Raw genomic sequence first — 25,182 nt, 5'->3', positions numbered from 1 at the left:
ACATCACAATCTTTGCATAAATATACACACACCTGCACAAATATACATGCATGCACACATTCATAGCCTTACTGTACTGTGGCAGTGTTTCCATCCCTGCAGGAGCTGGCTGTACTAAACTAAGTTACCCAGAGGTGTAAACACACACACAAGAAATAATAATAAAAAATGCCGATCAATTCAGTGGTTCCAAACAACTACCGGTAGTGGTTTACAAAACAATAATCCTGCATACATGCAATAAGGTGCTACATCTAAAAAAAACAAAAAGGACAAAACCAATACAAGAAGAAAAGTAAAAAACAGATAAATAAAGGAGGCGCAGCAATTGTCTTTACAAAACACCACCCACTGGAACATTGTTTAATAGAAAACAGACTGTGTGTATGTGTATATGTGCATGTGTTTGTGGAGGTATGAATGCATTTTATGTATTTGCCTGATAAAGTGGGTTTAAGTTTATATTAAGTATATTGTAGCTGTATCCGTATGTGTGTGTAGGCATTTCCACACATACACACACTTTTACCAACATTCTCACAGTGAAAACAGCAGTCCGGTGAAATGAGTTCTCCTTCAACCTAATGCATCAAGTCAAATGAATGCAGCTGTTTGAAGCTGGATCCTTAACGACACAGTAATTATGTTTAGATGACGAAAAACAGACATGGAAACTAAAAAGACTGGAGCCTCATCTTGGGAGGATAACACAATTAGCACTAGAGAAGCAGCAGAACAGTGAAAATGGTCTTCTGAGGATGCTTCAAGGCGACGAATGAATGAAGAAAGGTAATATTTTATTTCAGATCTTTATCGCTGATGTTTTCTCTGAAGCCTCAGGCATCTTGTTAAAAAGAAAACGTTAGAAGTCACCATCAGGAAAGCTTTGAGAGCAGTTTATTTTTCAGCTTTCTTTGGGCCTGTCACAGGTTTGTTGCTGGTGGATCATAACAAAAACTGATTACCGTAGTATGTTTGGACGAGCCTGTGTCCCAAGGCAAAACACACACTATATTAAAAAAATGCTCATGTGTTTGACAACTAACAGCTGTGCTTCATTGTGTATGTGTGTGTGTACACTATAGTATACATAAAGGTGTACCTGTATGAGATAGAATCTCTGTGACTTAAATACACTATCAAAAATCATCCTAAAACAAAAACACTGATGGAAAATCTCCATAATCCCAACATTTTACAGGTCATCCCTAAAGGCCTATTTTGGGATTATTGTTTGATAATACAAATAATGTTAGGATTGGCATTAGTTTCTGCCTTTGTGTGTGAGAGAGAGTGTGTGTATGTGTGTGTATGTGTGTGTACCATAGATGGGCTGGTATACAATCCTGTAACCCATTGTATGCGACTGAGGTGGATCCCAGGTTACCCTGAAGCGATTGTACCACTCTTCTGACACACGTACGTTTCCAGGAGACAGGAGGGGCACTGCCAAAACACAAACAACATCACAATATCAGGGCTTTTCAGAGCGTGACTAACGGGTGCACTATCAGTTATTTTTGTAAACAAACAAGTTACTTTCAGCGTTAACGCATTGTGTCTAACAAACGTGTCATGTGCTTTTCCTTTCTCGTAAAACGTTTGCAAAGCCGATTTTATTTTAAGTATTTATAATCCTGCAATGTTAACATCCATGTTTACTATCCGACTGTCCTCTTCATCCCTGGTTTACTGGCACATTGCAGCAGATCTTGCCATCTTACCACCCGTTGATCAGTGGAATAGGTGAGGTCTAAAACTCCAGAGGAACCTTCACCTTCAGATTTTTTTAGCTTTTTCAATTTTGCTTTAAAAAATATTTTAACAATTATCCAATAAAGAATCCGTCTGAGGAGGCATTTGATTGCAGCTTCTCCAGCTTTTGGTACTTGACAGTTTTTAATCCTGCACCACAGGCACATTTTGATCAGTACCACAAAAATATCAAGGTTCGACATGACTTTTGTTCGATGTTTTTGTTCACAATTTAAAAAAGAATAAACAAAAATGAACCACGGCAATCTGTATGTAGTTTGTTGATATATGGTTTAATTAAATCCTTTTCAACATTCAGTGAAATATAAATCATAATAACATTATTTGTCTAATCAGTGAAGGGATTGGTTACATTTGACCCTGATTTAGGAGAGAATCATGTCTCACTGTACATCAAGTGTGGCTTGGCTCTGACTGTGCTGCTTTCCCAGATGAGAAGAGATTTGTATTTGCAATGTGGCTCAAAGGATCCTCACCTAATAAGATGACATATTTTGTCCGACATTTCAATTCTCTGTACAACAAGGAGGCAATCAACTAATGCTCATAAGCGGTAATCAAGAGAATGGTTGAGAAAATCCATTAGTGCCGAGCAAAATAATTTAATTGTCTCATTAAGTAAAAGGAGCTGCTGTAATTATGAACGGCCTTCATTAAGACAATTAAGAATGCATTAGTATTCGTCGTCGCTTTTATTCATATATTCCTTCAGGAGCGTAAATTATCATAAAATGAATGCAATGCAAATGAATATTCTGCTCGCTGCAATGAAATCAATTTTCATTAGCTTTCTGTTTTGTCAGATGTGTTCTCACAAAAGGGGAACTGCATCTTTGTAAAATGAAAATTGAGAAACCCAGAGTTGACCCTCTTGGTTAATAATTCATAGGAGTGTGTGTGTGTGTGTGTGTGTGTGTGTGTGTGTGTGTGTGTGTGTGTGTGTGTGTGTGTGTGTGTGTGTGTGTGTGTGTGTGTGTGTGTGTGTGTGTGTGTGTGTGTGTGTGTGTGTGTGTGTGTGTGTGTGTGTGTGAGGCTTACATGTGGCACCCAGCACAGAGACACTGATGCCGTCTTGTCCATTGGTGTACACCGGTGTGACTGTCACTTTGTACTGGGTGTCTGATAGTAAAGGCTGAAGCACTGCTCTCATCTGAACACCAGGAACTAACACCTACACACACACACACACACACACACACACACACACACACAGAGAAATATTAAGGCAAATTTGAAGGTGTAGTACAGGGAACTGTAATCAATGATGAGTTCTGCTCACTTGGGACTGAACTGCACTATAACTAACACATAGAATAGAATCAAAAACGCACATGCGTGCGTCCGCTCACCCACACACCCCAGGATACATGCATCATATAGCAGACTACACACAGAATGTGTTGCTCTTCTCTGCTGGCTTATAGCGACATTTGGAGGCAAAGATTAAGGCCAGGCTTTATTAGGTGAGACAGAAAGTGTTTGAAAAATGCTCGGTATACCTTCAGGGATCTGAACAAACTGTTCAAGAATTCTGCTCACTTCAGTTTAGTCAATAAAGTCCTTTGAGGCCAACAGTGAGGCAAGAAAGAGCAGAGAAAAACCCATTAGGTTACTGCTGTGTTTCAATTTATAAGTGTTGAAGTTTGTTCTTTCTCTGCATCTCTCTAACAGGCTCCCTTTGCATAAATTAGGTTTTTCTTTGTCAAAAAATGTTGGACAAAGTTCCCTGCAAAAGTAATATTTGTTATACTGACTGAAAAAAAATCCAGATGTCTGCTTTCGACCACCTGCACAAAATGTTTTCTCAGATGTCATGGATCGACAGATGTTTCAACGCCCTTCATCCTGAGCACTTCTCCCCATGTTGGATTAAGAGTTGAGCTTTACAGTTTATTCAACATCTGCTTTTTTGTGACAACTGAGCAAACTATCAGCTGAAGGAGATTCGTGCGGTATGTCCAAAATACAAGTCAACTTTCTCCCGCTTCTTATTCAACTAACTTTTTTTCTTTTGTAAACCATTATTTGATATGCACATCAGAAAGGCTTCTCACTTCCATCTGTCTGCTTTATAAAACACGACGCCAAAAATAGCAGGGAGATTAACTTCTCTCTCGCTAACAGCACTGATCCCCAGCCAATTGTTGGCCTGCATGTGTGTCAGAGAGGGAGAGAGAGAGAAGGGGAGGGGGGGGGGAATGTGTGTCCAAGGAAGGCCAGGCTAATGAGATGGAAGGTGATGTCCATTCTGACTGTGGTGCTGAAACACCTGCCAGTGTCAAAGCAGGAAGACACACACACACAAACATTATAAATACATAAATACTCAAATAAACACACAACAAGCTTATGAATCACCAAAAGTTGATGCTGTCTCCTTTGCCCTCTATCTGTCTCTCACGCGCATCCACATCAAAACTTTCAAAAGGAGGCACAACCTGAAACGACCTTTAGCTATCAGCCAGCGAACGGGTTTAAGCCTTTCTCCCATTTTGTTTAGCTGTTGTTTCTTTTCCATCTCCATCTCTTTTCCATCTTCCATCTCTGCTTCCAGTGAGGTAAATGCCTGCTGAAAAGATAATGGAATGTCTTCTGGCTTGGCCTGGCCTCTCCATCTTCTACAGCTCTGACACCACATTGGGAAATTAAAACAGGGGGCAGGGGAAGAGAACGCGAGGAGAGGAAAGTAAGGGGAGGTGGCGAGAGAGAAGACAGGAGGGAGGGAAAACAGAAAAACAAAGAGATAGAGGGGCCGATGGAGAGAGAAAGTGTTTGTGGTGTGTGTGTGTGTGTGTGTGTGTGTGTGTGTGTGTGTGTGTGTGTGTGTGTGTGTGTGTGTGTGTGTGTGTGCATGCGTACATCAGCGATCAGGGTCAGTACATGGCACTGAGCTCAAGGGCTCTTACCACAGACAGAGGAATCCGGACGGAGTAGCTGAGTGGACCGGGACTAAAAGTGTAATTCGTTTTTGGATTGGAGCAGATGACCCGACACCGACTGTTCCAGTGCCATCGAGTTGGCTGGAGGTGTGAAATAACAAGGATCTCCTCCGAATGCAACTCCAGTGCTGTCTGCTCCATATAATCCATGTTCACAACTCACAAGGGAAGACATTTGTGTGTGTTTACGTGCATGTGTGTGAGAGCTACAATGCCCAAAGTAACAGAGGAACATGAGGAGGGAGATTGTATTTTGCTTATAAAAGAGAGAAATAATCAAAATCAGAAAACTCTCACTGCACAAAACCAGAGAGCCACTGCGAAAAATGCCCCTCTAAATCTGAACTTAATTATTCGTGAATAATTTATTTTTTACAGTTAAAGCTCACAACTTGATCAACTCACAGACTCCTCTTGATGGCTGCCCCTGAGGCCGGCGTAGGAGACCCTGTAGCTTTCCACATGGGGGTCTTCCAGCTTCCATGATGCCACCATGCTCTGGGTGGTCTCGTCACTCAGCAGAAGGTTTCTCACAGCCAGACGTGCCACTGTGACACCACATCAACAACAGTGACTTTAGGATGTGTAATACATACATTTACAGTTACAATTTATCCACACTTAATGTGGTTCAGTAAGTTACGGGTTGGAAAAACAGCTACTATGCTCAGAATGCTTTGACGTGCAGGATGGTACATTTGCAGTAAAATCTGGCCCAGATGGACAACACAAGGCGTTTGTGTCTCATTAGTCTTGATAACAGCTTTAAACCAAGATGACATGTTTGAGGCCTGGGTGGATGAAATCAGTGTGAGGGCTCCATACATAATGCAGCTTGAAACTACAAGCCTTGATTTTTGGAAATGGGTAACTCGCTGTCTTTGAGCTGGCCACTGTAAGTTATGATTCCTCATAGAAGCCCTTGGAGTTTTGAATGAAGCAAATGTGCTTTTTTTTAAAGTTTCCAGTGAGCAGGGAATTAAATAAAGTGTGTTTGTTGCTTGTTGCCTTTTTTACATTTTCACAGCCCTGAGTGGAGAAGCTGCTCTGACTGGATTAGTTGTAGGCTAGCCTGTTCCTCATATGAAACACAACCCAGATGGTATCCGGGTTGCCTCTGAGATAATGAAGTTTGAACTATAGTCTCTGGGTGAAGCCAACTTGGTAAATACACTTATAGCTTCATATTTCTACGGCAGTAGACTTTCTTGACAGATGCCTTCGCGTGAATCGTGACTAAAATGCATCCAGCCTCTTTGAATGCATAGTTTTTGTTTAAAGCAAGTACCACTTGAACTTAGCTTGCTGCCTACTGGACACAGTCAAGCTAAATTGTTGAATAAAATATTGGAACATACAATACATACATTTCACTGCACAATTTTAATCCAACATGTAATATCTTTACACGTTAGTGCTTGGCCGTTATTATACATGTGCAACATTGAGTGTGATGCTTCGGACACTTTTTCTCCTGACATTTTGGAATTTTACACGGAAGCAATTTGGACGCCTCTTACCTGTGGTTGTGGTAGCAATCGTTGTCGTCTCGGCCACTGGGAAAATACAAATCAGATAATTTGATGAAACCCCTCGTCAACGACTCTCTGCATCAATAACCACAGTAATTAGACAGAAATACAAAACAAAACATTGACGGGAAGATTTCCTTCTTCTGAGATAAGCTGCAACAAATAAAAAAAACAATGGAAATTGGCAAATGCAGAGTCACGCTTTGAACTGAACAAAATGCTAATTTTATGATCCTAAAAGGCAGATGTGATTGGGCTGATGTGTTCTTCTCAGCAGACAGTGACACTTTGGTGGAGAGGGTTAGTGAGATGCTTAACTTCAGTGAAACAAAGGATTTGAATGTAGGAAACTCGTCTCTTTCTCTTGTCTGTGGAAAAGGTTTTGAGATTCTAACTTTTCTCAAGTATTGTATTGATTAGATGATGCAAATACTATAACTAATGTCACTTACATGTGGTCTCTATAACAGAAACGGCATCACTCTCGGATTCATCTTTGAATACGGCCGTCAACATAACTTCGTACTCAGTCGATGGACTCAGACCAGTCAGGGTGTTTCTGTTATCGATCCCACTCAAGATCACCTACAAAAGAGAAACACGCGTACAAGTCTTCATCTCAAATTACACTTGACTTCCAAAAAAATCCCCCAAAAAACAACTTCTCAAAGACGTTTTGAGCTCCTGCTGTTTTATTATCTACTTTCAACCGTTCATGTTTGGTCAACACGTTATATAAGATACTTGTTATTTAATCGCCATGTCACACTTTTTGAGTACAGATCTCTGCCGTACCAACAGTCCAGAACGTGACGGGGTATCAGGAGAAAACATTCAACAAACAAGCTAAACCCAATCAGCGCTTCCTTTTTGTGTTTCACAGTCTGCTGTTAACACTTCGGTCACCTTGTGTCGTGTACTTGCATTTGTTGGACCTATATTTCCTGGAAGAAAATAAATAGGAAGAATTTCCTAAGTTGCCCTCAAGATGGGAGAACATTTTGGGCATTGACCAACAGTCTGACAAGATTATTTATACTCTAAGTAAAACACCAGACTTTCAAAACCAAGGTCGTCACCGACTTTTATGAGAGAAAGCTGCTGAAAAGATAAAATAACAAATCGCCTCGTTGCTCGTAATTTCAGGAGAGCAAAACAGCAGGAAATGGTGGTTCATATTTTCGGTTTTGCTTGTATGTGGGTTTAGTTGTAATACTGTATTAAATAAGTTATGCATTGTAGAAATGCAATACTTCAAATGTATTTACTGTACAAAACTAGGATACTCTTTGTTATGTTAAACAAGGACAACATTTGAATAAGGCCATTGTAGGACTTACAAAGATGATCAACACAATATGAGTAATTCAGAAATGTGTGGTATTCCTGAATATAACAGCGTAGCCAGTTGGATCAACTACTTCTGCAGGAGTCTAAACAACCACTACAATTTGACCAACACAAAAATGAGTCAGACCCCAAGGTAAACACAAAGAGGTCATCAAAAGTACAGCTTGCCTCCACGGAGAGCAACATTCAAATTCGACTTTACTGTTAATGACTAACTAACCATATTATGTGAGGGAATTTCTCTCTTTACAGAGCCCTTTGAGGCACAATTAAATGCACATTTTAGCAGTGGGACCGGCCATTTGTGCCGTCCCAGGAGGAAGTCCATCTTTAGTGATTCATTCTCTTGCTTTTCTTTTTACATTTCCTTGCACTGAATGAGATATATCTCCTTATTTTACAGAAATGCCCTCTGTGGCATTTTCCCGATGAAAGAGGGGTATCAAACAAACATTTTATTGATGAACAAACCGTATACAAATACCCCTAATCTACTCTCAAAAGAAGGTTTCAGGATGCTAAAAGACAAATGCATCCAAAGGAAATGGCATGATCAACAACGATACAATTTACTCTTCTCATGGAGATCTAGATTATCACGATGTTTTAATCTGGGTAATCTTTCACTCTGTGTGTCTGATCAACTCTATTATGTTTTATCTCTTTGTGTGTGTGTGTATGTAGAGTATGTGTGTGTGTGTGTGTGTGTGTGTATGTGGGTGAGAGACAGAGAAAAGCTGCATGTATCTCTGTGCTGGTGGAATTACCAGCCCACTCCAACTCCCCAGAGTGTTATTTTCAGCTCTGATGACTCTCAGCTAAACACACAGATACACAGACACACACACACACACACACACACGCACACACACACACACACACACACACACACACACACACACTAAGAGACCTAAGGGCTCTATCTCGACCGCCCAGCTGTCTCTAAAACCCAGAACACCCAAGCCATTCATTTCTAGATTTATTCAGCCTTTATGTATACTCAGCCATGCCAGGGGCTTTACCAGCTACCAGTAGTGTACCGTAGTTAAGCTCATATGTGGGTCTATAGAGAACCGGCTCCCCCATCATCTAAGCATATAGAGTGCAGCCACTTCTTCCTCTGCAAATAGAGATAACATGTAGAAAAGTGGCTAAATGAAAAATCTAAACATAAATTGGTGTAATATCGGTCAGCTTCAGGATGTGAAAATACACATTTGCCGCTAGCTCACAGCTGTGCCAAGGACTCAGACTTAAAGAGTCATGCCTATAGTGTTGTCCACATGATCTGTGACGATGACCTTTCCTGTCACATTTCACTTCTTGTGGGTGAGAACACATCTTGAAGGAAACTGTTTCTAAAACAAACCCCTTCACATAGCACATTTCATTGGTACTGACCTCCTTTGTGTCGCCACCTGTGAACGGTGCCCAGGAGAGTCTGTAGAGGACGATGTCATTGGCCGAGTGATCCCAGCTGACCTGGAAGCTGTCTGTGCCGACATTATTGGAGCGTAGATGCAAAGGACCAGGAACTGGAGCTAAGAGGTAGCGAAAGATTTTACTTTTTAGCATCGTCTTCAAATTGTCATTTGCATACCATTTCTAATAAAGTTATGCTTTCCCATAAGTTTTGGGGATATTTCAGAGTGTTCTGCACTAGTTTTTTCTCATGATACCTCCCCCTAAGCAGCACATGCCCTGCAGTACTAGGCATAGAAAAGAACTGACTAAAGGAAGCTTAGTTGGCACTGCAACTGCACTGTTTGATGCAACGTTCATGGAAATGTTGCTTGAAACAGTTACTGCTGCGGTGCAACCACACTTATCATGATGGTTTTAAATGCTAATACAAACTAGCTTTCATTGTCATTGCATATTTGATTCCCCAAATACCTCCAGCAAAGAACTAAACATCGACTGTGGTTGGACCAAGCCAGAGTAAGAATCAAGCTGTGAGTCACTGGAACATGACAAAACAACATGTGAAAGTTAAAATACCGTATATGCACTACTATGCAACAAATAGTGTGCTAACAGCCATATAACCATGAGCTTGCTTCAGCTTGGAACATGGTGCACTCCCTGACCAGGATATAACTGCTGCTTTCCTAACTGCAGGGGCTAATTTATTGCATATTTTTTAACTGTTTGTTCAGCAATTATCTGAACTTACAAAACTTTGGGTGTGAACTCTACCATGCAGGTTCCCATCATTTCCCACACCTCCACTCAAAAACCTCAAAAGTGATATCACGTTGTGTGTCTGTTCACGAAGCTCCCTTTCTTGAAACCTGGTCCATTGAACAAAGTTTGCCAGAAGACAAATAAAAATCAGCATGGGCCCTTAGAGTGAGTCGTTTAATTAATAGTTGCTTGCCAGAAATAAAATTCTTTCAGCTGACTCGGCACTGGAGCCCAACCGCTTGTTGCTTAAAGGGATATTCCTACAAATCAATATCAGTTAGTGTGACGGAGTAGTAAGGGACAGCAAAATTACCTTTTAATGCAACTGGGCTATTATGCCGATGTGTAAATGAGATGGGCACACCGCCAAAAATAGCAGAAGGACCAGTAGGGTTAATACACTAAGAGAGAAATGGTTTGCCTTCTAATGGTATTAGTACAACTATTTTCAGGAAATTGAGACAAAATTGTCCTCAGCAGAGATGGGGATAGGGAAATGTCGAAAGCCAAATTGGACTACAATGAAAAACAAAATGAACAAATCTACTTGAGAACGAACTAACAAACTACAGTATCTTCTATTGTGTTCTTACAGTCAAAAAGTGACTTACTGGTAGTGAATCCGTCTGTGAGTGCCTCAGATTGGCCCTCATTGTACAGGGCAAAGATGGCCACTGAGTACTCCATCAGAGACGTCAACTCACTGAGGTCATACGAGTTATCTGGACCCACCTCCACCTGCACAACACGGAGAGACACATGACGTATCCACACAAAACACACGTTATGCTTATACAAAAATAGAATGGTTCAATCACAGTCGGATAAAAGGCCACAAATCCACTAAAAGTTCTTTCTGTTAACAGTAACACCGTGGCAATTTTCTCCTGTACATGCAAGTCTTAGGAGTTCATCCAATTCACGCTCATGCACACTTGCACAAACACAAACATCACTCCTGTGTAGTTTTCCAAGATGATTTATATCGGTGCTCAAAACTGATTTTAGTCTGACCTTTTCATACTAAGAACAATCCCTATAATTACTCTCCTCTTTGTTCTATCCTTCCTTCCTCTTTTTCACTTTTTCTCATCTCTTCTCATTAAGAGACAGACGCTCACAGATACAAATGTTGTCAAATATAATCATACCATAAAAAGACGTCTTAAAAACATAAAATCATGTAGTCACGTGTCGCACGCACGCACCTCCTCCGTGACCAGTCCATCTGTCTTGGCCCACATGATGCGGTAACCTTTGACTTCTCTGGGCACGGGGTCCCAGCTGATGTGGGCGGAGTTGTGAGTGATGTCAGAGAACTGGAGATTGTTGGGGGGACTCAGAGGTACTGAGATAGAAAGAGGGAGAGTCAGCAAGTGTTTGATTTGATTGAATTTTAGACTTTGAGAGAGAAGACATTGGGTGCATCTCAAGTCTCTTAATTGCATCCACATGTCCCTCACTTGTGTCTTCTCTTTGCATCTTAGTCCCTCCCACCAGGGATGCATGGAGAAACGCAAGGAAACCATGCGAGGAGAGAGGAAACGAGGAAATATGTTTCTAGAGGAATGAGACGTTCTTTCCTCTGCAGCGTTTCGTGAAGCAACGTCGATTTCTGATGACGGCGGCCGCCGATCACAGCTGGATCCGCTGTCAGTCGATTTTAACAGCTGTAGAGACTTTTGATGGAGTTTGTGTCTGTTCACATGACCGCTGTATGAATACTAATAAATACACAGTTATCATCACTGTCAGAGCAGCAGTGTTTTCTCTCTGTAGCCTGTTACCTGTTTAACAAACTGCACGGTGTATTTATACCGTGTTCTGTGTCCCGCAGGATCGTGGTAATATTATCTATTCATTATTTGCGAATGTATGTCTTGAAATTCTGATTGTGAAGGCTTTATTAAATAACCCAGAATATACTTATGGTGTCATTTGAACCCCGGAAAGTATTTATTATGCTAAATATTTCGGGACAAGTTTAAATGATGATTCTCATCTAACCCGACGCTCAAGAATGATCAGCCTCACGTGACTAAATGAAAATGACAATAAATGATGTAAAAGGTGTCTCTCTCTGACTTTAATTGTATCCATAATAAAAGTTATTGGGGGGAAATAACAGATGATGAAAAGACAAATCTTTCTAACAAGCAAAGAAAGTTGTTTGTGGTCCTTTTGTCGTTCAGACCGATCAAATACAAAACTTGAGTTTAATCTGTGATCTGGCTTCACTCTGGTAGGAAATGTCAGTGATGTTAAGAAATATCAGTGATGTTGAGAAATATCAGATCAGTCCGATCAGCTGCAGCGTCCAATAACTGATAAACAATTAGGGGGCGTGTCAGCCGGCAAAAGACTTCCGTAAAGGGTGCTCTCGTGCATCCTCACTCATGTCTCCTCAAAGATCCCTCCTCGCTCCTCGAAATGACAAATAAGAGACTTGGGATGTGTCCGATCCCTACCTCTGCAAAGGGCTGTTTGCGGCCGAAGATTTATTTTTACAGTTAAGATTAGAATTAGATGTAGGTCAAGGTCAGGATAAAGGTTCAGAAAGATGGCCCTCAGTTTTGTGCATTACTCACATGTAGATTTCTGGTTTGTAATAGGGTCGCTAGACTCCTCCCCATACATGGCATAAACAGTGACGGTGTATTCAGTGCGAGGGGTCAATCCATCCAGCTCCAGCTCTGTCACTGCATCAGACACCTTGACCTGCCGAAAAAAAACACAAATGCACACATTACAGCACTTAAAAGAAAACTTAAGACTCTCAGCTGCCAAGTTGCTGTTTAAAACTGAATCGAACAAGCTTTTTCTGTCTACTCCTGTCTTTCACTACCTCCTTCTCGTCTAAGTCTCCATCATCTGTGAGCGGTGCATACAGCAGCATGTAGCCAGAAACTCCATCCACACTGTCCCATCTCACTTTCATGGTGCTGTGAGTCACATCTAACAGGTGGAGGGTCGTCACTGTGGGAAGGGCCACTACATACACACAACAACACACAGACAGCACAGCTCAATCAAGGAGGAATCATACTAATAAACCAAGTCCTTTCAGTTTGTCTTCGTCAAAAACTTGTATCAAGAGGGGATCATTTTCAATATGTCTGGATTCAATGGCTGTGAAACTTTTAAGCTTGAATGTTGACTGAAGTGCTGGTGTGAGGTTTGGAAGTACATTTCTGCATATGTGTTTGTGTGTAAAAACAAACTTACGGGTTGTTTCTGATCCTCTGAGAGCTTCACTTGCCTCGTTTGCATACACAGCAAACACAGCCAGCTGGTACTCAGTGAGAGAGTGGAGATGCTGGAACACCACTGAAGTCTCACTACCGTCCACTACCGCCTGGGATCCAGGAGCGTGAGTAGGGGGAGGGAAGGGGACATGAAAGATGGGTGTAAGGGACAGAAAAGAGAGATGGGGCACAGAAATAGATGGAAGGAGGAGGAGGGAGGGAGGGTTGGGGGGGGGGGGACAAAGAATGGCAGGAAAAATGGAAAGTGGGGCAATAAATTGAGGAAATGTCAAATAGGGGGAAGAAAGAGAGAGGAAGGCCAGGTAGGAAAGACAGATAGAAAGAGAATTGTAAAGGAGGGGAAACACAATTGATTTATTGAATGGGATAAAGCACTAACGCCTGAAGCAAAAGAATATTTTCTCATTCTGATCCATATGTATTACAGTTGTGATACAGATTAGGTCTGCGCTGATCCAGCTGGAAAGGTCTCCTTACACATGGCTCCTGAACATCTGGTCCCCGTAAACCCAGCTGAGCAAAAGATTTAATGGTTTCTGTGGTCAAATGTTCTGGAAAAATCAAGCAGGTGCCTCTCTCAGCCAGAGTATCATTTCTAGTGATCCTTCTTCGCCTGCACTGGTGTTCAGGGGATTTGTGAATGGAGGGATGAGCGCGAGAGGTATAGATGAATGATACCACCAGCATCTCAGGGAAAAACTGAGCTCAATCTACTTGTCTGAAGCACTCTGAAGATACAGTAACTCCCACTGGTGTAGTACACATGATGGAAAAAAGAGCATACCCTTCTCAAACCCCCGCTTTCTGTGCTCCTTGAGTCTATTGACCTCAGTAGGACCTTTTTCTAAATTCCATGTAGTGATACATTTTAGTGTTTGTTTACCTAAGTAAATTTAAACTTGAACACGTTCAGTACAGTAAATGTGCTTGTGTTCTTACTTAACAAAAAAACAGTACTTACCTCCAGTGGTTCTCCTCCGCTAGCAGAATAAAGCACTCTGTATTTCTCCACATTTCCCGGGGCGTGGGTCCATGAAACCCTAAAGCTGCGGGCCGTGACTTCTGATGTCGCTAGCTCAAGCGGCGCTCCTGTTTTCTCTGGTATATGTACTAAAGAAATAAAAGGTGAGGAAAACAGAAGAATTTAAAAAAAAACACAGATTGCATCAGAATACGTAAAATTACTGCCATGTATTGAAGATCTGAGTAAATTATAGAGTAAAATATAATCAAAACACGCGAGACTGGATTCATTGCGTCACTTTAAAGACATTCTTCTTCTTGTTTTTGTATCCTGCATCTCTATTTCCATAGAAATGAAAACATACTGGGAGGAAAGAGTGAGAAAGAGGAAACATTTTGTAGAAGGACATAGTTTGTATTTGGCTGTGAATACATGACTTCATGAGTTATAAGACACCATCTTCTCCAAAGGACAAACTTTGCAATACGTGCCAGAATCTCTGGCCAGTGAAGCTCCATCTAAATATCCACAACTTCGTTCTCACCTCAAAATAAAACCCTCTCTACAGCTACAGCTACCGTTAGGCTTGCCATTTTCAATGCAGTCATGCGAGGAGACATTAGGGAGAGCTAAAGTGATGAACAACTATGAACACTTTCGATTTCCGACGTGGTCCAACAAAGCGTCACACGAATCACTTCTTACTTAGTTTGATATCCTTGTCTTGCTGCTCCACTTGTTCACACACAGTCTTGGTCAAACCCTCTATAATGGAACTCATGATGTTGAAGTCGGCCACGTTGTAGACGTGCGTGTTGTCCGGCTCTGAGGCAATGGAGAGCAGCTCATTCTCATCAGCATTCTTAACACCTGGGAAAGGAAACGTATAATTGTTCTCACTCAATTTAGAGACAACACCAGTATTAGCAGTGTGACTGTCACACGTCAGGCATTTTATTCGGGAGTGTAACCCAGCTTTCTCAAAAAAACCAAAGAGCCCCAATGTTTATGATTTACATCTTTTACAGCCAAATTCCAAATATTTGATCTCCTGCTTCATCACTGCTTTTATGGTAGCGGTAAATGCCAGTCATCTCAGGGATGCCTGGGTAATTGGGCAATCCAGTGTCAGATGAACTGTGGGAAGAGGGCCTGTGCAGTATACAGATCTGATCTATTAATTCTACATATAGATTTATTAAATGTAATGTTTTACACATGCTGCATTACTCTAAAACTAAACTTAGGAAGATATTTGAATCAATTCCTCCCATGAGTCATAGACGTGGTACTGCCAAACGATCACAATCACACCCTGGCACCGTCCAGTACTGGGTCATTTTTGGGGTGACGTATTTAATTGGTTATCCAAGCTACGAAACACTCAGCCAGACTGTAATTTGCCTATATTTGGCTGCTCTGACAGGGCAAGCTCCCTTCCCTCCCATCAAAAGCAGGCTCTCAAGGCAGGCATGGTTGCAGCTAAAAAGTTAACATTACTAAACTGGACGTTTCCATCGCCCCTGTGTCTCAGGAAGTAGCTCAATGAAATGCTTTCTATTGCTAAGATAGAGCAGATTCCTTTTTGCAACGGAAGTAACAAAACAATTTACTGAGGTTGTGGAAGGCTTTCCACATCGCTTGACTGTATAGCTCATGCGCTATGCTGCTATGCTGTATCTTTACACAGTGCAAACTCTGTCTGATCCTGCACACTGACCGATATTCTAGCTGTCTCCCACCTATATGCGTTTTCTTTTTACCCTTGACCCTCCTGGCGCAAGCGGCAGTATACTGTTTTGCCAATATTGCTGTTGCCTGGCAGCTTATGAGATATAAATCCCCTTTTTTCTGTTGTTTTAAACATCATTGACAGGATTTAAAGAGACGGGAAGGAACTTTTAACTCATTGGTGCACAGATGTTATTCTTGATAAGACGTATGTGTTTGTGTCCTCCCTCACCAACAGCAAACAGCTCAACCCCAGCATTTCGCAGACTCTCTGCAGGAGGTATGACGTCGTCCTGGGACTTCCCGTCTGTGATGAGGATCCCGATCTTAGGTATACCCACCCGTGAGCCAGACTCCGGCTTGAAGCAGTTCTCCAAGGTATAGGTCAATGCAAGGCCTGGAAAGAGACAGAGGGAGAAAGAGACCAGAGGGATGGAGGAGGAAGACAGTGGGAGAGGGATCAGGGTGGATGGAAGGAAGGAGAAAGTCAGACAAAAGGGAAGAAAGCCATTTAGAATAGGGAAAAGGAGGGGTGCAGTGGGAGCAAGATGAGAACAAAGAATATGTGTTAAGAGCAAAGATAAAATAAGAAAGACAAAAAGAAAAACACTGGCTTGAAGCTTCTTCACAAACTATCAGTATTAACAGCAAAACAAACTGGCAGTATCAGTAAAAGCCAGCACCTGTGAGAGTATTTCCTCCTTTGTATGGCAGGTTCTTAACAGCGTCGATGACGGCTTCTTTTGTGGAGAAAGCATTTAGATGCCACTCTATCCTGGGATCACCACTGTACTGAGCCAGACCTACAATCACACACACACACACACACACACACACAGAGAGAATTTATAACTTATATTACAACCTGTCAGTTGAAGTAAGACACCCAACAAAGCTGATGTGCAAACAGATTTAAGAAAAATGTACCAAAATGAGGTGATAACCAAATACATCAATAGAAACATTGACACAAACAACAGCAGACCATATTGGGGTGTAGGGACCCACCTATCCTTGTCTTATCGATGCCAACATCAAAGGCATCGACCAGATTTTCCAAGAACGTGCGGACCAGCCGGAAGTTGAGCCGACCAATACTCCAGGAGCCGTCCACGAGGATCACGATGTCTGCAATGGCCTCAGTGTGGCAAACAAACTGATCAACTACAAGAAGGAGACAAGAGAGACCGACATTCATTTTAAAGTGACCACGCACAGCTAGGGACAAACAAACAGAATAAAGGACTAATTCTTGGGTAATTGAAAAGATAACTTCAGTGAAAACATGATGTTTTTACTTTAGTTGTGCAGACAAAACTCAGAAAACACAATAAATGCACACGTCAAGTCTGCAGGGTTTTGGTTGCCTTTATTGATAAAAACGCAAACTGTAAACTAAATTGCCAGAAACAAAACTCAGAAAATCAAAAACCATGTAAAATATTGACAAACCATATACGTGCATACAGACACATACAGACACAACGCCAACTGCCATCTTGAGAGCCTCCTTTGAACTCTTTGGGTTTTTTCCCCACTAATCTCTTCTAACCTCCGCTTCTTGGAATTAATCTCCAAATGCATTGTTGAATATTAAGTAATTTTTCATTTGAAAGACAGTTTTAAAGGGAGATCTACACCTGAAACCTTCCACCTGAAAGTAATAGTGAGGATGTTGTGGAAGCAGGCACGCACAAACACAAACATATATTCATTAGCTCATTTATTATAATTCCATAACTGCTTATCTTGTCATCCTGCGCTGTGTGATATCATAAAAATGAATATACACCCACTTCAAGTTGCAGCATAAATCCCTTACAGTATCTGCTTACAAAAGCAATAGTGAATACTCCAGAACATGCTGATCAGGTTGGACTTTTGTGTCTAAATGAAGAAAAGGTGCAAAAGAGTGCCGACTGTAGAAAATGAGAATTATTAATTTGCATTTTTGTTCACAAATGTACATTTAAAATATTAAGACAAAGACGACAGCGATACCGCATGGGTAAATGTAGAGGATTCATTCGCTGCTGTTTCATATTCATCAAGATCAATACAAACTGAACACAACATAAAAAAAATAATCTAGGACTGCAGAGTGAAAGGTTCAATTTCTCACTCTGCTCCAACAACAGATGTTAGGTGTGTGGCTCAGGTGCATACTGGGTAATTGCAATGCCCTGCGTGAGTCCCAAGACCTTTCCCTTGTGTTCCCCTCTCTGTACACCGTCAACTATCAACTGTAAAATAAGACAAGTGAAATAGCTTTTTAGTGGCATAAAGAAGGATTTCCTCCCCAGTCTCATGTATTTGTCAGCAATCCACACTAGCATGAAAGACTGTGAAGCGAACAGCAACACATTAAATGGAACATGAAAAGAGCTCAGGCTTTGTGTATGTTGGCAAGCAATCTTTTCGTTTTTCTAAGTATATGTAATATTTACGGTACCACTTGTGCAATGATGTCAGGCCAACACTATTTCTAGAGTGAAATTCATAAAAGACACATTGTGTAACGATACACCACGCAGGAATTTGTCTGAAGAAGTGATTTTCCAGACAGAGCCTTCTGTCTGCTGTCTGTGTCTGTCTGACAGTTTGAACCATCCATCTGCTACAGACTGCAGAAGGAGGAAGAAGAGAAGACAGCAAGGTCAAGAGATAGCTGGTGACAATCTTTGATTTGCAAATGCATAGCATAAAAGACTGAGGTGCTATTATTATAAAATTCTCCTCGGGTAATGTTTTGAAAAAAGCAAGAAGGTTACGAATATAGCCTTCAGAGTTCAGGTGCATACAGGCATTTATTTTGCCAAAATGTCCCACATGTTTTAAAGAGGAAGGAGCACTCTGTCAAACAACCCACTCTATATTATGCCCATTACAGTAGCCTACATTAGGCAAGAGAATCATTTTTAATTATTCAATTATTCCATTGAGAAGACAATTGAATTTGTTATTTGGTTTGAAAGTTTCAGCAAAAGGACAAAAGGCTGAGAGGCCACAGAGTGAAAAGATGATTCTTTGTAGTTTCCTTTCTTACAAAACAAACAAGGATGGCTTTTAAAGAATCTCTAAGGTTAAAGAATAGAAAGAAAGAAGCATAACTAAGCACCAGCAAGGCGTCTTTAAAAGTGATACACACAAAGAATAGCTGAGGAGCTATTCAATGATAAAAACCGGGAGACAGTCAGGGGTTGTTTGTATCTATAGTAACTGCTGTTGAAACTATGGAGAGACGAGGAAGTTAATGGTTAAGAAAGACAGAGTCAGAGGGAGAGTGGGGTACTGGGTGCAATGTGAAAAGCCATCAAGAGAGATGAAGGCCATAGTAAACAAAGGATTAGAGAGTCGCAATTACAGCTTGCTGGTCATCCCCTGTTCTACTGTTGGCAGAGTGGTGAGAACGTCCTTCAACGATAACACTGGTGTTTCACATATGAACCAATAATCAAGGTTGCCCCTGTCCTTCACATTATCCCTGCTGACATCGGTAAACACTCAATTTAGTTGGACAACAACGGTCATTTTTCCTTTAGCAAATCATTTTTCTGCCATCGTTCTTATGTAGTTTGAGAAACAAGTTCCATAATTGCCAACGGTGGATAATCCATCTCAGTAAATATGACACATTGAGTCACAGTTTTACTGTTTTTTCATTCAGTGTGTGGACTACATTATGCACGGTTTTCCATCAGTCACACGACAGGACAGATCGATGGAATACTCTGCAAAACATTACAAACTTTAATGTATTTTTGGAAGGACTTAGTAAACCGTGAAGTCAGCGAAATTTTCTCATGTAGTTTACGGTGTCCTGTAACTGCAGAATCTATTTGAATATAATTTGGTAATCAACTGACCATTTTTTTAATGAAATTTCCTCAGTGTTTTGGAGAATAAATTCAGGAATCCTGCTGCAGACGTCCATAAAACAGACACATGGACACAAAGAATATAGTTAACGGAGACAATGTTGTTTCTCTACCAACAAAGGATGTTTGGAAGGATGCTTCCAGTATCTTAGCACTATAGCTGCTTTCGAATTCATCTTCTCTGCTCTCTGTCTGAGCGCCACACAATAGCAGGCTTGCCAAAGGTCTCCCTGCTTCTTCTAAGGCCCATCTGCCTTTCTTCTTCACCTCATCATCATCTCTACCTCTCCCCGCCCCCCCCTTTTCTCTTCCTGCCTCACGCCTTTGCTGTGGGTTAAAGTGCAGTTACTGGGGGATCGGTGTCTCTGTGCACAGATGGGGGAGACAAAGTGTGAAAAATAATGACGGGAAACAAAAGAAAAAATTGGGTTTGATGAAATATCGCAGATGTATCATATTCTGTGGTTCCAAGTCATTCCTTTGTCCAGGTCTATTACTCCCGTTCGTCTCACTTTCTCCATCTCCGTGAGAGACACGCTGTGTTTGGCACAGATTTCTTTCTTAAACACGACTAACTATGACAAAACTGCCATGGCAGGACCACACAAGACATGTCAGTCACGATATACATGCGTGTGTGAGTGTATGTTTTCATATGAAGATCAAATGGAAAATCCTATCAAGTGCTGACACATTCACGGGCCTTCATTTTTTAACAGGTCTTTTAATGGTAGAGAGCAGACATCACAGGTAAGTTCAGATTTGATGCTTCAAAGGGAAGAGTAAAAGGGACACTTGCCAACTTATTTGCACATAGCAGAGTACGGTATACAAGTCATGGGATGACACATCTGTTTTGAGTAATTTGCCAACTTCTGTATATGTATTGTGTTTAACAACCTCTTCAGTTCCCCCATCCACTGACGATTTCTAACGTCATAGATGGCAGAAATAATACTACAGCTGTAGAGCTTGGCTAGTTTCCTTCTCTCTGCTGGAGAGCGTATTACACCTCAGCCAGCTATTGGAGCCGAAACCCACATTTCAGTCAAACAAAATGACGTCTTAGTCTGAAAGACAGGAACCAAGTATTTAAAATGGCATGTTACAGAAGGTTTCACCATGGATATTAAAGTAAACAAAGTGTTTGAAAGCCAACTTTCTCTGGCTTGACTTAAACATTGTTAAAAAATCAAGCACGAAAACAGCGCTCTCATGAGCGTGTCCGTTATTCAGCAAATAAGACTGTGTCCAAAAGGCTCTGTTCTGTTCAAGTGTCCCAGTAAGCCATGACCATGTGACAGTGAGCCAGCATGCACAGTATCAGGACCCTAAAAGTGACATCGCCAAATTAAATTGAGCCATTGTTAATTATATTATTTACAGCTGTACTTGTGTTACAGTGACATGTCTTGATATCATCTGCAAGACAGGCTTATTGAGAACCTCACGCACAAGGAACTTCAGTGCATGTTGGCACTTGAAGGACAGACCTTCTCCGCAAAGACAACCAATTTCTCCATCAATACGAATAGTGCTGAAATCATGTTCATTTTAATGGGTTACACAGAGAAGGCACAACACCAACCAGTCCTGTGCTGGTCCAGTACTGTAGCCTCAAACCTTTGATGTCATCAAGCTGAATTTGGAGATTTGCATCGATGTCTCTACACTAACTGATTGTGAACCATGAGGTTGGCTGAACTACATCTGAACCTTATTTGCATAAAGGCAACGCTGCCATCACCTAACCTATTTATATTTCAGTACACATTTGGACAAAGACGTGACCAGACAGACAGTCCAACTGGTGTTCATGAGAGAGTAAGCGACCACATTTGACAACTCAGCCGACAGTGCAGTCTGCAGTGCTGTGGGAAAGAAGTATGTGGCTCCCAGACAATTGAGTTAACTTGTGTGGGAGTGTTAAAATGGGTATTAAAAAATGTGAGCGCAACAATGGAAGCCACTGTTGGCTGACTGCAACTTCTAGTAGAGAAAAGACAGACATGCAGCGACAAAGACGGGGAACAGAACCGGGAACTACAAGACAGAGATGATATAGACTAAGAGTAGAAGTCACAGTTAGTAGTAGAAGTAGTAAAACACACAAATAAAGGACACAGAGGTTTAAACAAAGGCACTTAGAGGCTAAATGTTATCGAAAAACGGGAGAGTAATGTCTGTACAATACATCGACAAATAAAAACAGAGACACACACACAAACATACACTCTGATGTAGTTTAGAAAGTGTTTCTGTCCTATCTCTCTCTCTCTCTGTTTTTATTACAGTAACAGTAGTTCTTCCCAGCCGCCCCCTGATTCATCACTGACCTCTATTTAGCCAGAGATCAGACAGAGTGTGATGTCATTTCAATCTCTCTCTAGTTAAGTTTAATGTCCCCCACCACTGCGATTGTGTCTCAATCTCTGGGTTAACATTGAGAGCAGCGACAAGCATGCAGATAGATGGATAGTAGCAGCGACAGTCCCCACATTAGTGAGAACAACTCCCTTATTCTCTTTGCAAATGTTTGATTCCTGCGTCGGCCTGCTTTTATAAGAGCACTTCACCTCCAACATGAGGGTCATTTATCACTAAATAATTCGACATTTATTCCCGAAGAGATTAACACAAGTTAACATGATTGACTTTGATGTATTAATACACTCAGTATCAAAATACACTTCAGTGAAATAAAATAGTATACAGTGCAAGAACTGCCTCTTTTATGGTCACCCCTGTAAAATGTTTTCTCAATATATCACTTCAGGATGAAGTCTATTTTTGATCTATTTCTCCTGCCGGCTGTTTATCATGTAGAACCTAATGTTTCAATACAAGCAATGTCCTGTGTGTGGTAGAGAAAATGTCCACTTTGAATCAGTGCAGTCTGATCCTTTTCACCTCATCTGCTCATGTGTAGGTGTGCTTCCGCCAAACTGAGATGGAAATGTTGATAGCATTTATAGAGACGGACACAATGAAGTGAAAAACTGATCTCGATGGATAGTTTTCCACATCATAATTTACGAGACCTGTTCCACCACATGTGCTGAAGAATAAGGCTGAATGATTTAGGAAACAAATATTTAATGGCGATTATTTTGACCGGTTTATTTGCATTATTTGTGATATTAGCAGGAATCATAATTTGTACATAATTATTCTAACTATATTATATATAATATAATAATATACATATTATGGTGGTTATGGTGTTTGCATTTTTGCAGGGATCTGTACCAAACAAATATGTAGTCTGTAAACAAGTCCGTAGAATATGATGTAAGGCTCTGCAGCACGTCAGTGTTTAATTTAAAATGGTATTTGGACAAATATTTCACCTTTAACAAATATTGTGCCTCCTGTGGTTTACAAATTGCAGAAGGCCGTGATGGTCAGAGCCAAATGGTGCAGCGTTTATTCTCATTAATTTGCAGTTGTCTAAATACATCATAAAAACTATATCTTAACCCTTGCTATCATTTTCTCAATATGTCAGGATTGCCCTTTAAGAAAGAGCATTACCTCATGCCTTCATGACATTAAGTTTGTGAATTTTACAGTTCATTTGTTCGTCACGATTGCTGACGGAGATCATGTGATATGATCCAAAACTCCAACTTAAACTCCTACCACCATTCCAATTCATGTGATATGAATTAAACTTCCAGAACAGCTGAACCGCAAGATGCCACGGTTGTTTTTGTCTTGAAAACTGTGGCATTGGCAAGAATCAATACATCAACAAAACAAAGATCTGGCTACTGCATCTTGTATTGGCTGCAGTGGTAAAAAAAAAAAAAAAAGTCACCACAATCTGAGAATGAAGCCAGAGAGTTTTAGCTCGCCTAAAGCAGGTTGTTCCTCCCAATAAACACCGGTGCCACACAAGAGGCTCAAAAACTAGATTTTCTTTGTTTTATTGGCTTGTTTATTCAATCAAGAGGCAGGCAGCAGAGTGATACACCTGTCGTTTGCTCAGTGGCCCTATGAGCAAGTCAGCCAGGCGCAAACATTCATCTGTGAGTCCTGCGGGCCTATGTGAGAGTGTGTGAGAGAGAGTGTGTGTGTGTGTTTGTGTAAGTAGTGTGATCCAGTGGGTTTTAAGGTGTAATCAGACAGCTGTTTTTATGTGGTTTGTGTCGTTCCACCGGGGGCCTTTCCCTGCTTGGCCTCCTGATCTTTAATCCACTGTCTTGTTCTTTTTCCACTTCACTGAATACACAGACAGTCTGACAGAACAAACTCTATATGTATGCTGAAAGCAAAACATGGTCTCTCTCATTACCTCAGAGTCTGTCGCTCCATCTCTATGGATGCCTTGCCTTGCTTTTTTCTTTCCGTTTGTCTTCCTCTAATCTCTCTGTCTGATACACACTCTCTTACACACACTCTCACACACTTGTTGAACTGTGTAGGTTTTTCTATTTCGAAATTTGAGCCCCTCTTATCATGTCTGGACATTTGTTTAGCTCTATGCACACATTGTAAAAACTTTAGAGATGGGTGTGACTCCCAAACTAGACTTTTTGTGTCGCTATTTAATACAATACTGGCTTAATTATTAGCTCTGTAAGAGGGACAGTTTGCTTGCCAACACATCCCCTGTTTCTATTTCGTAGTTTGTCTTGGTCGAGCACAAGCAACTATTCATTTGAAAAATGTAAATAATCATCAACTCAAAAGAAGGTACAGTAACTATAAGCATCTCTGTGACGGATTCAGGAAATTGTCCTGTGCAAGGAGGATTTACTGCAACTGAAGTAGTTATTATGAGCCAATGGAAAATCATGGCAATGTATGCAAAACAGAGCTATGATTTGCCCATATTCCACAAATGATACAATATCATTTTTTAAACCACAATCTTCTAAATAATGAATGAGCCTCTTTTCAAAAAGGGCAACAAAAGAAACAATTCAATATATGATGTGCTTTGTAAACCACAAAGAGTAAAACATTGGGATCACAAGAGTGCAAAGATCAGGGGGAAAAGGACCGGTTTGACAAGATAGGAACGAGAGCTTAGGGGACAAATAAAGGTTAGGAAAGGTCAGGCAGTAAAATAAAGTGGACAGATAGAAAGAGTGTTAAATGAGATAAAGATGGGATGAAGGAAGAAGGGCTAAATGGGTCTAGGAAAGGAGGTAAAGAGCAATACATGTGTTATATAGAGGAGAGGAGGTAACGAGCAATACATGTGTTATATAGAGGAGAGGAGGTAACGAGCAATACATGTGTTATATAGAGGAGAGGAGGTAACGAGCAATACATGTGTTATATAGAGGAGAGGAGGTAGAGAGCAATACATGTGTTATATAGAGGAGAGGAGGTAGAGAGCAATACATGTGTTATATAGAGGAGAGGAGGTAGGCAAGGCAAGGCAAGGCAAGGCAAGTTTATTTGTATAGCACATTTCAACAACAATGTAATTCAAAGTGCTTCACATAAAACCATTAAAAGCATCAAAACATAAGGCAAAAGAAAAGGAGATTTCAAAAACAATTAAGAACAGTGTAAGAAATAAAATGCAGTCGTAAAATGCAGAAA

The 25,182-nt window shown here is 40.9% G+C and overlaps 1 protein-coding gene across 1 annotated transcript in view; it reads right to left on the bottom strand.

Moving 5' to 3' along the window:
- Nucleotides 1-25,182, bottom strand: part of col14a1a (collagen, type XIV, alpha 1a) — a 129,964-nt gene that overhangs the window by 77,970 nt on the left and 26,812 nt on the right. The window contains exons 6-21 of the mRNA XM_079275921.1: nt 16,754-16,909; nt 16,429-16,548; nt 15,978-16,142; nt 14,720-14,884; nt 14,012-14,160; nt 13,010-13,139; nt 12,630-12,775; nt 12,373-12,502; nt 10,993-11,132; nt 10,396-10,522; nt 8,999-9,138; nt 6,700-6,832; nt 6,236-6,271; nt 5,121-5,263; nt 2,815-2,947; nt 1,324-1,446 (exon numbers count right to left, since the gene is read on the bottom strand). Of these exons, the coding sequence (XP_079132047.1) occupies nt 1,324-1,446; nt 2,815-2,947; nt 5,121-5,263; nt 6,236-6,271; nt 6,700-6,832; nt 8,999-9,138; nt 10,396-10,522; nt 10,993-11,132; nt 12,373-12,502; nt 12,630-12,775; nt 13,010-13,139; nt 14,012-14,160; nt 14,720-14,884; nt 15,978-16,142; nt 16,429-16,548; nt 16,754-16,909 (2,136 nt within the window). The remainder of the gene's footprint in view (nt 1-1,323; nt 1,447-2,814; nt 2,948-5,120; nt 5,264-6,235; nt 6,272-6,699; nt 6,833-8,998; nt 9,139-10,395; nt 10,523-10,992; nt 11,133-12,372; nt 12,503-12,629; nt 12,776-13,009; nt 13,140-14,011; nt 14,161-14,719; nt 14,885-15,977; nt 16,143-16,428; nt 16,549-16,753; nt 16,910-25,182) is intronic.

This window comes from Melanostigma gelatinosum (assembly GCF_949748355.1).
Source record: "Melanostigma gelatinosum genome assembly, chromosome: 9".
Classification (NCBI taxonomy): domain Eukaryota; kingdom Metazoa; phylum Chordata; class Actinopteri; order Perciformes; family Zoarcidae; genus Melanostigma; species Melanostigma gelatinosum.
Note: the sequence above shows the minus strand (reverse complement) of the source record. Positions and strands in the feature narration are given on the sequence as shown.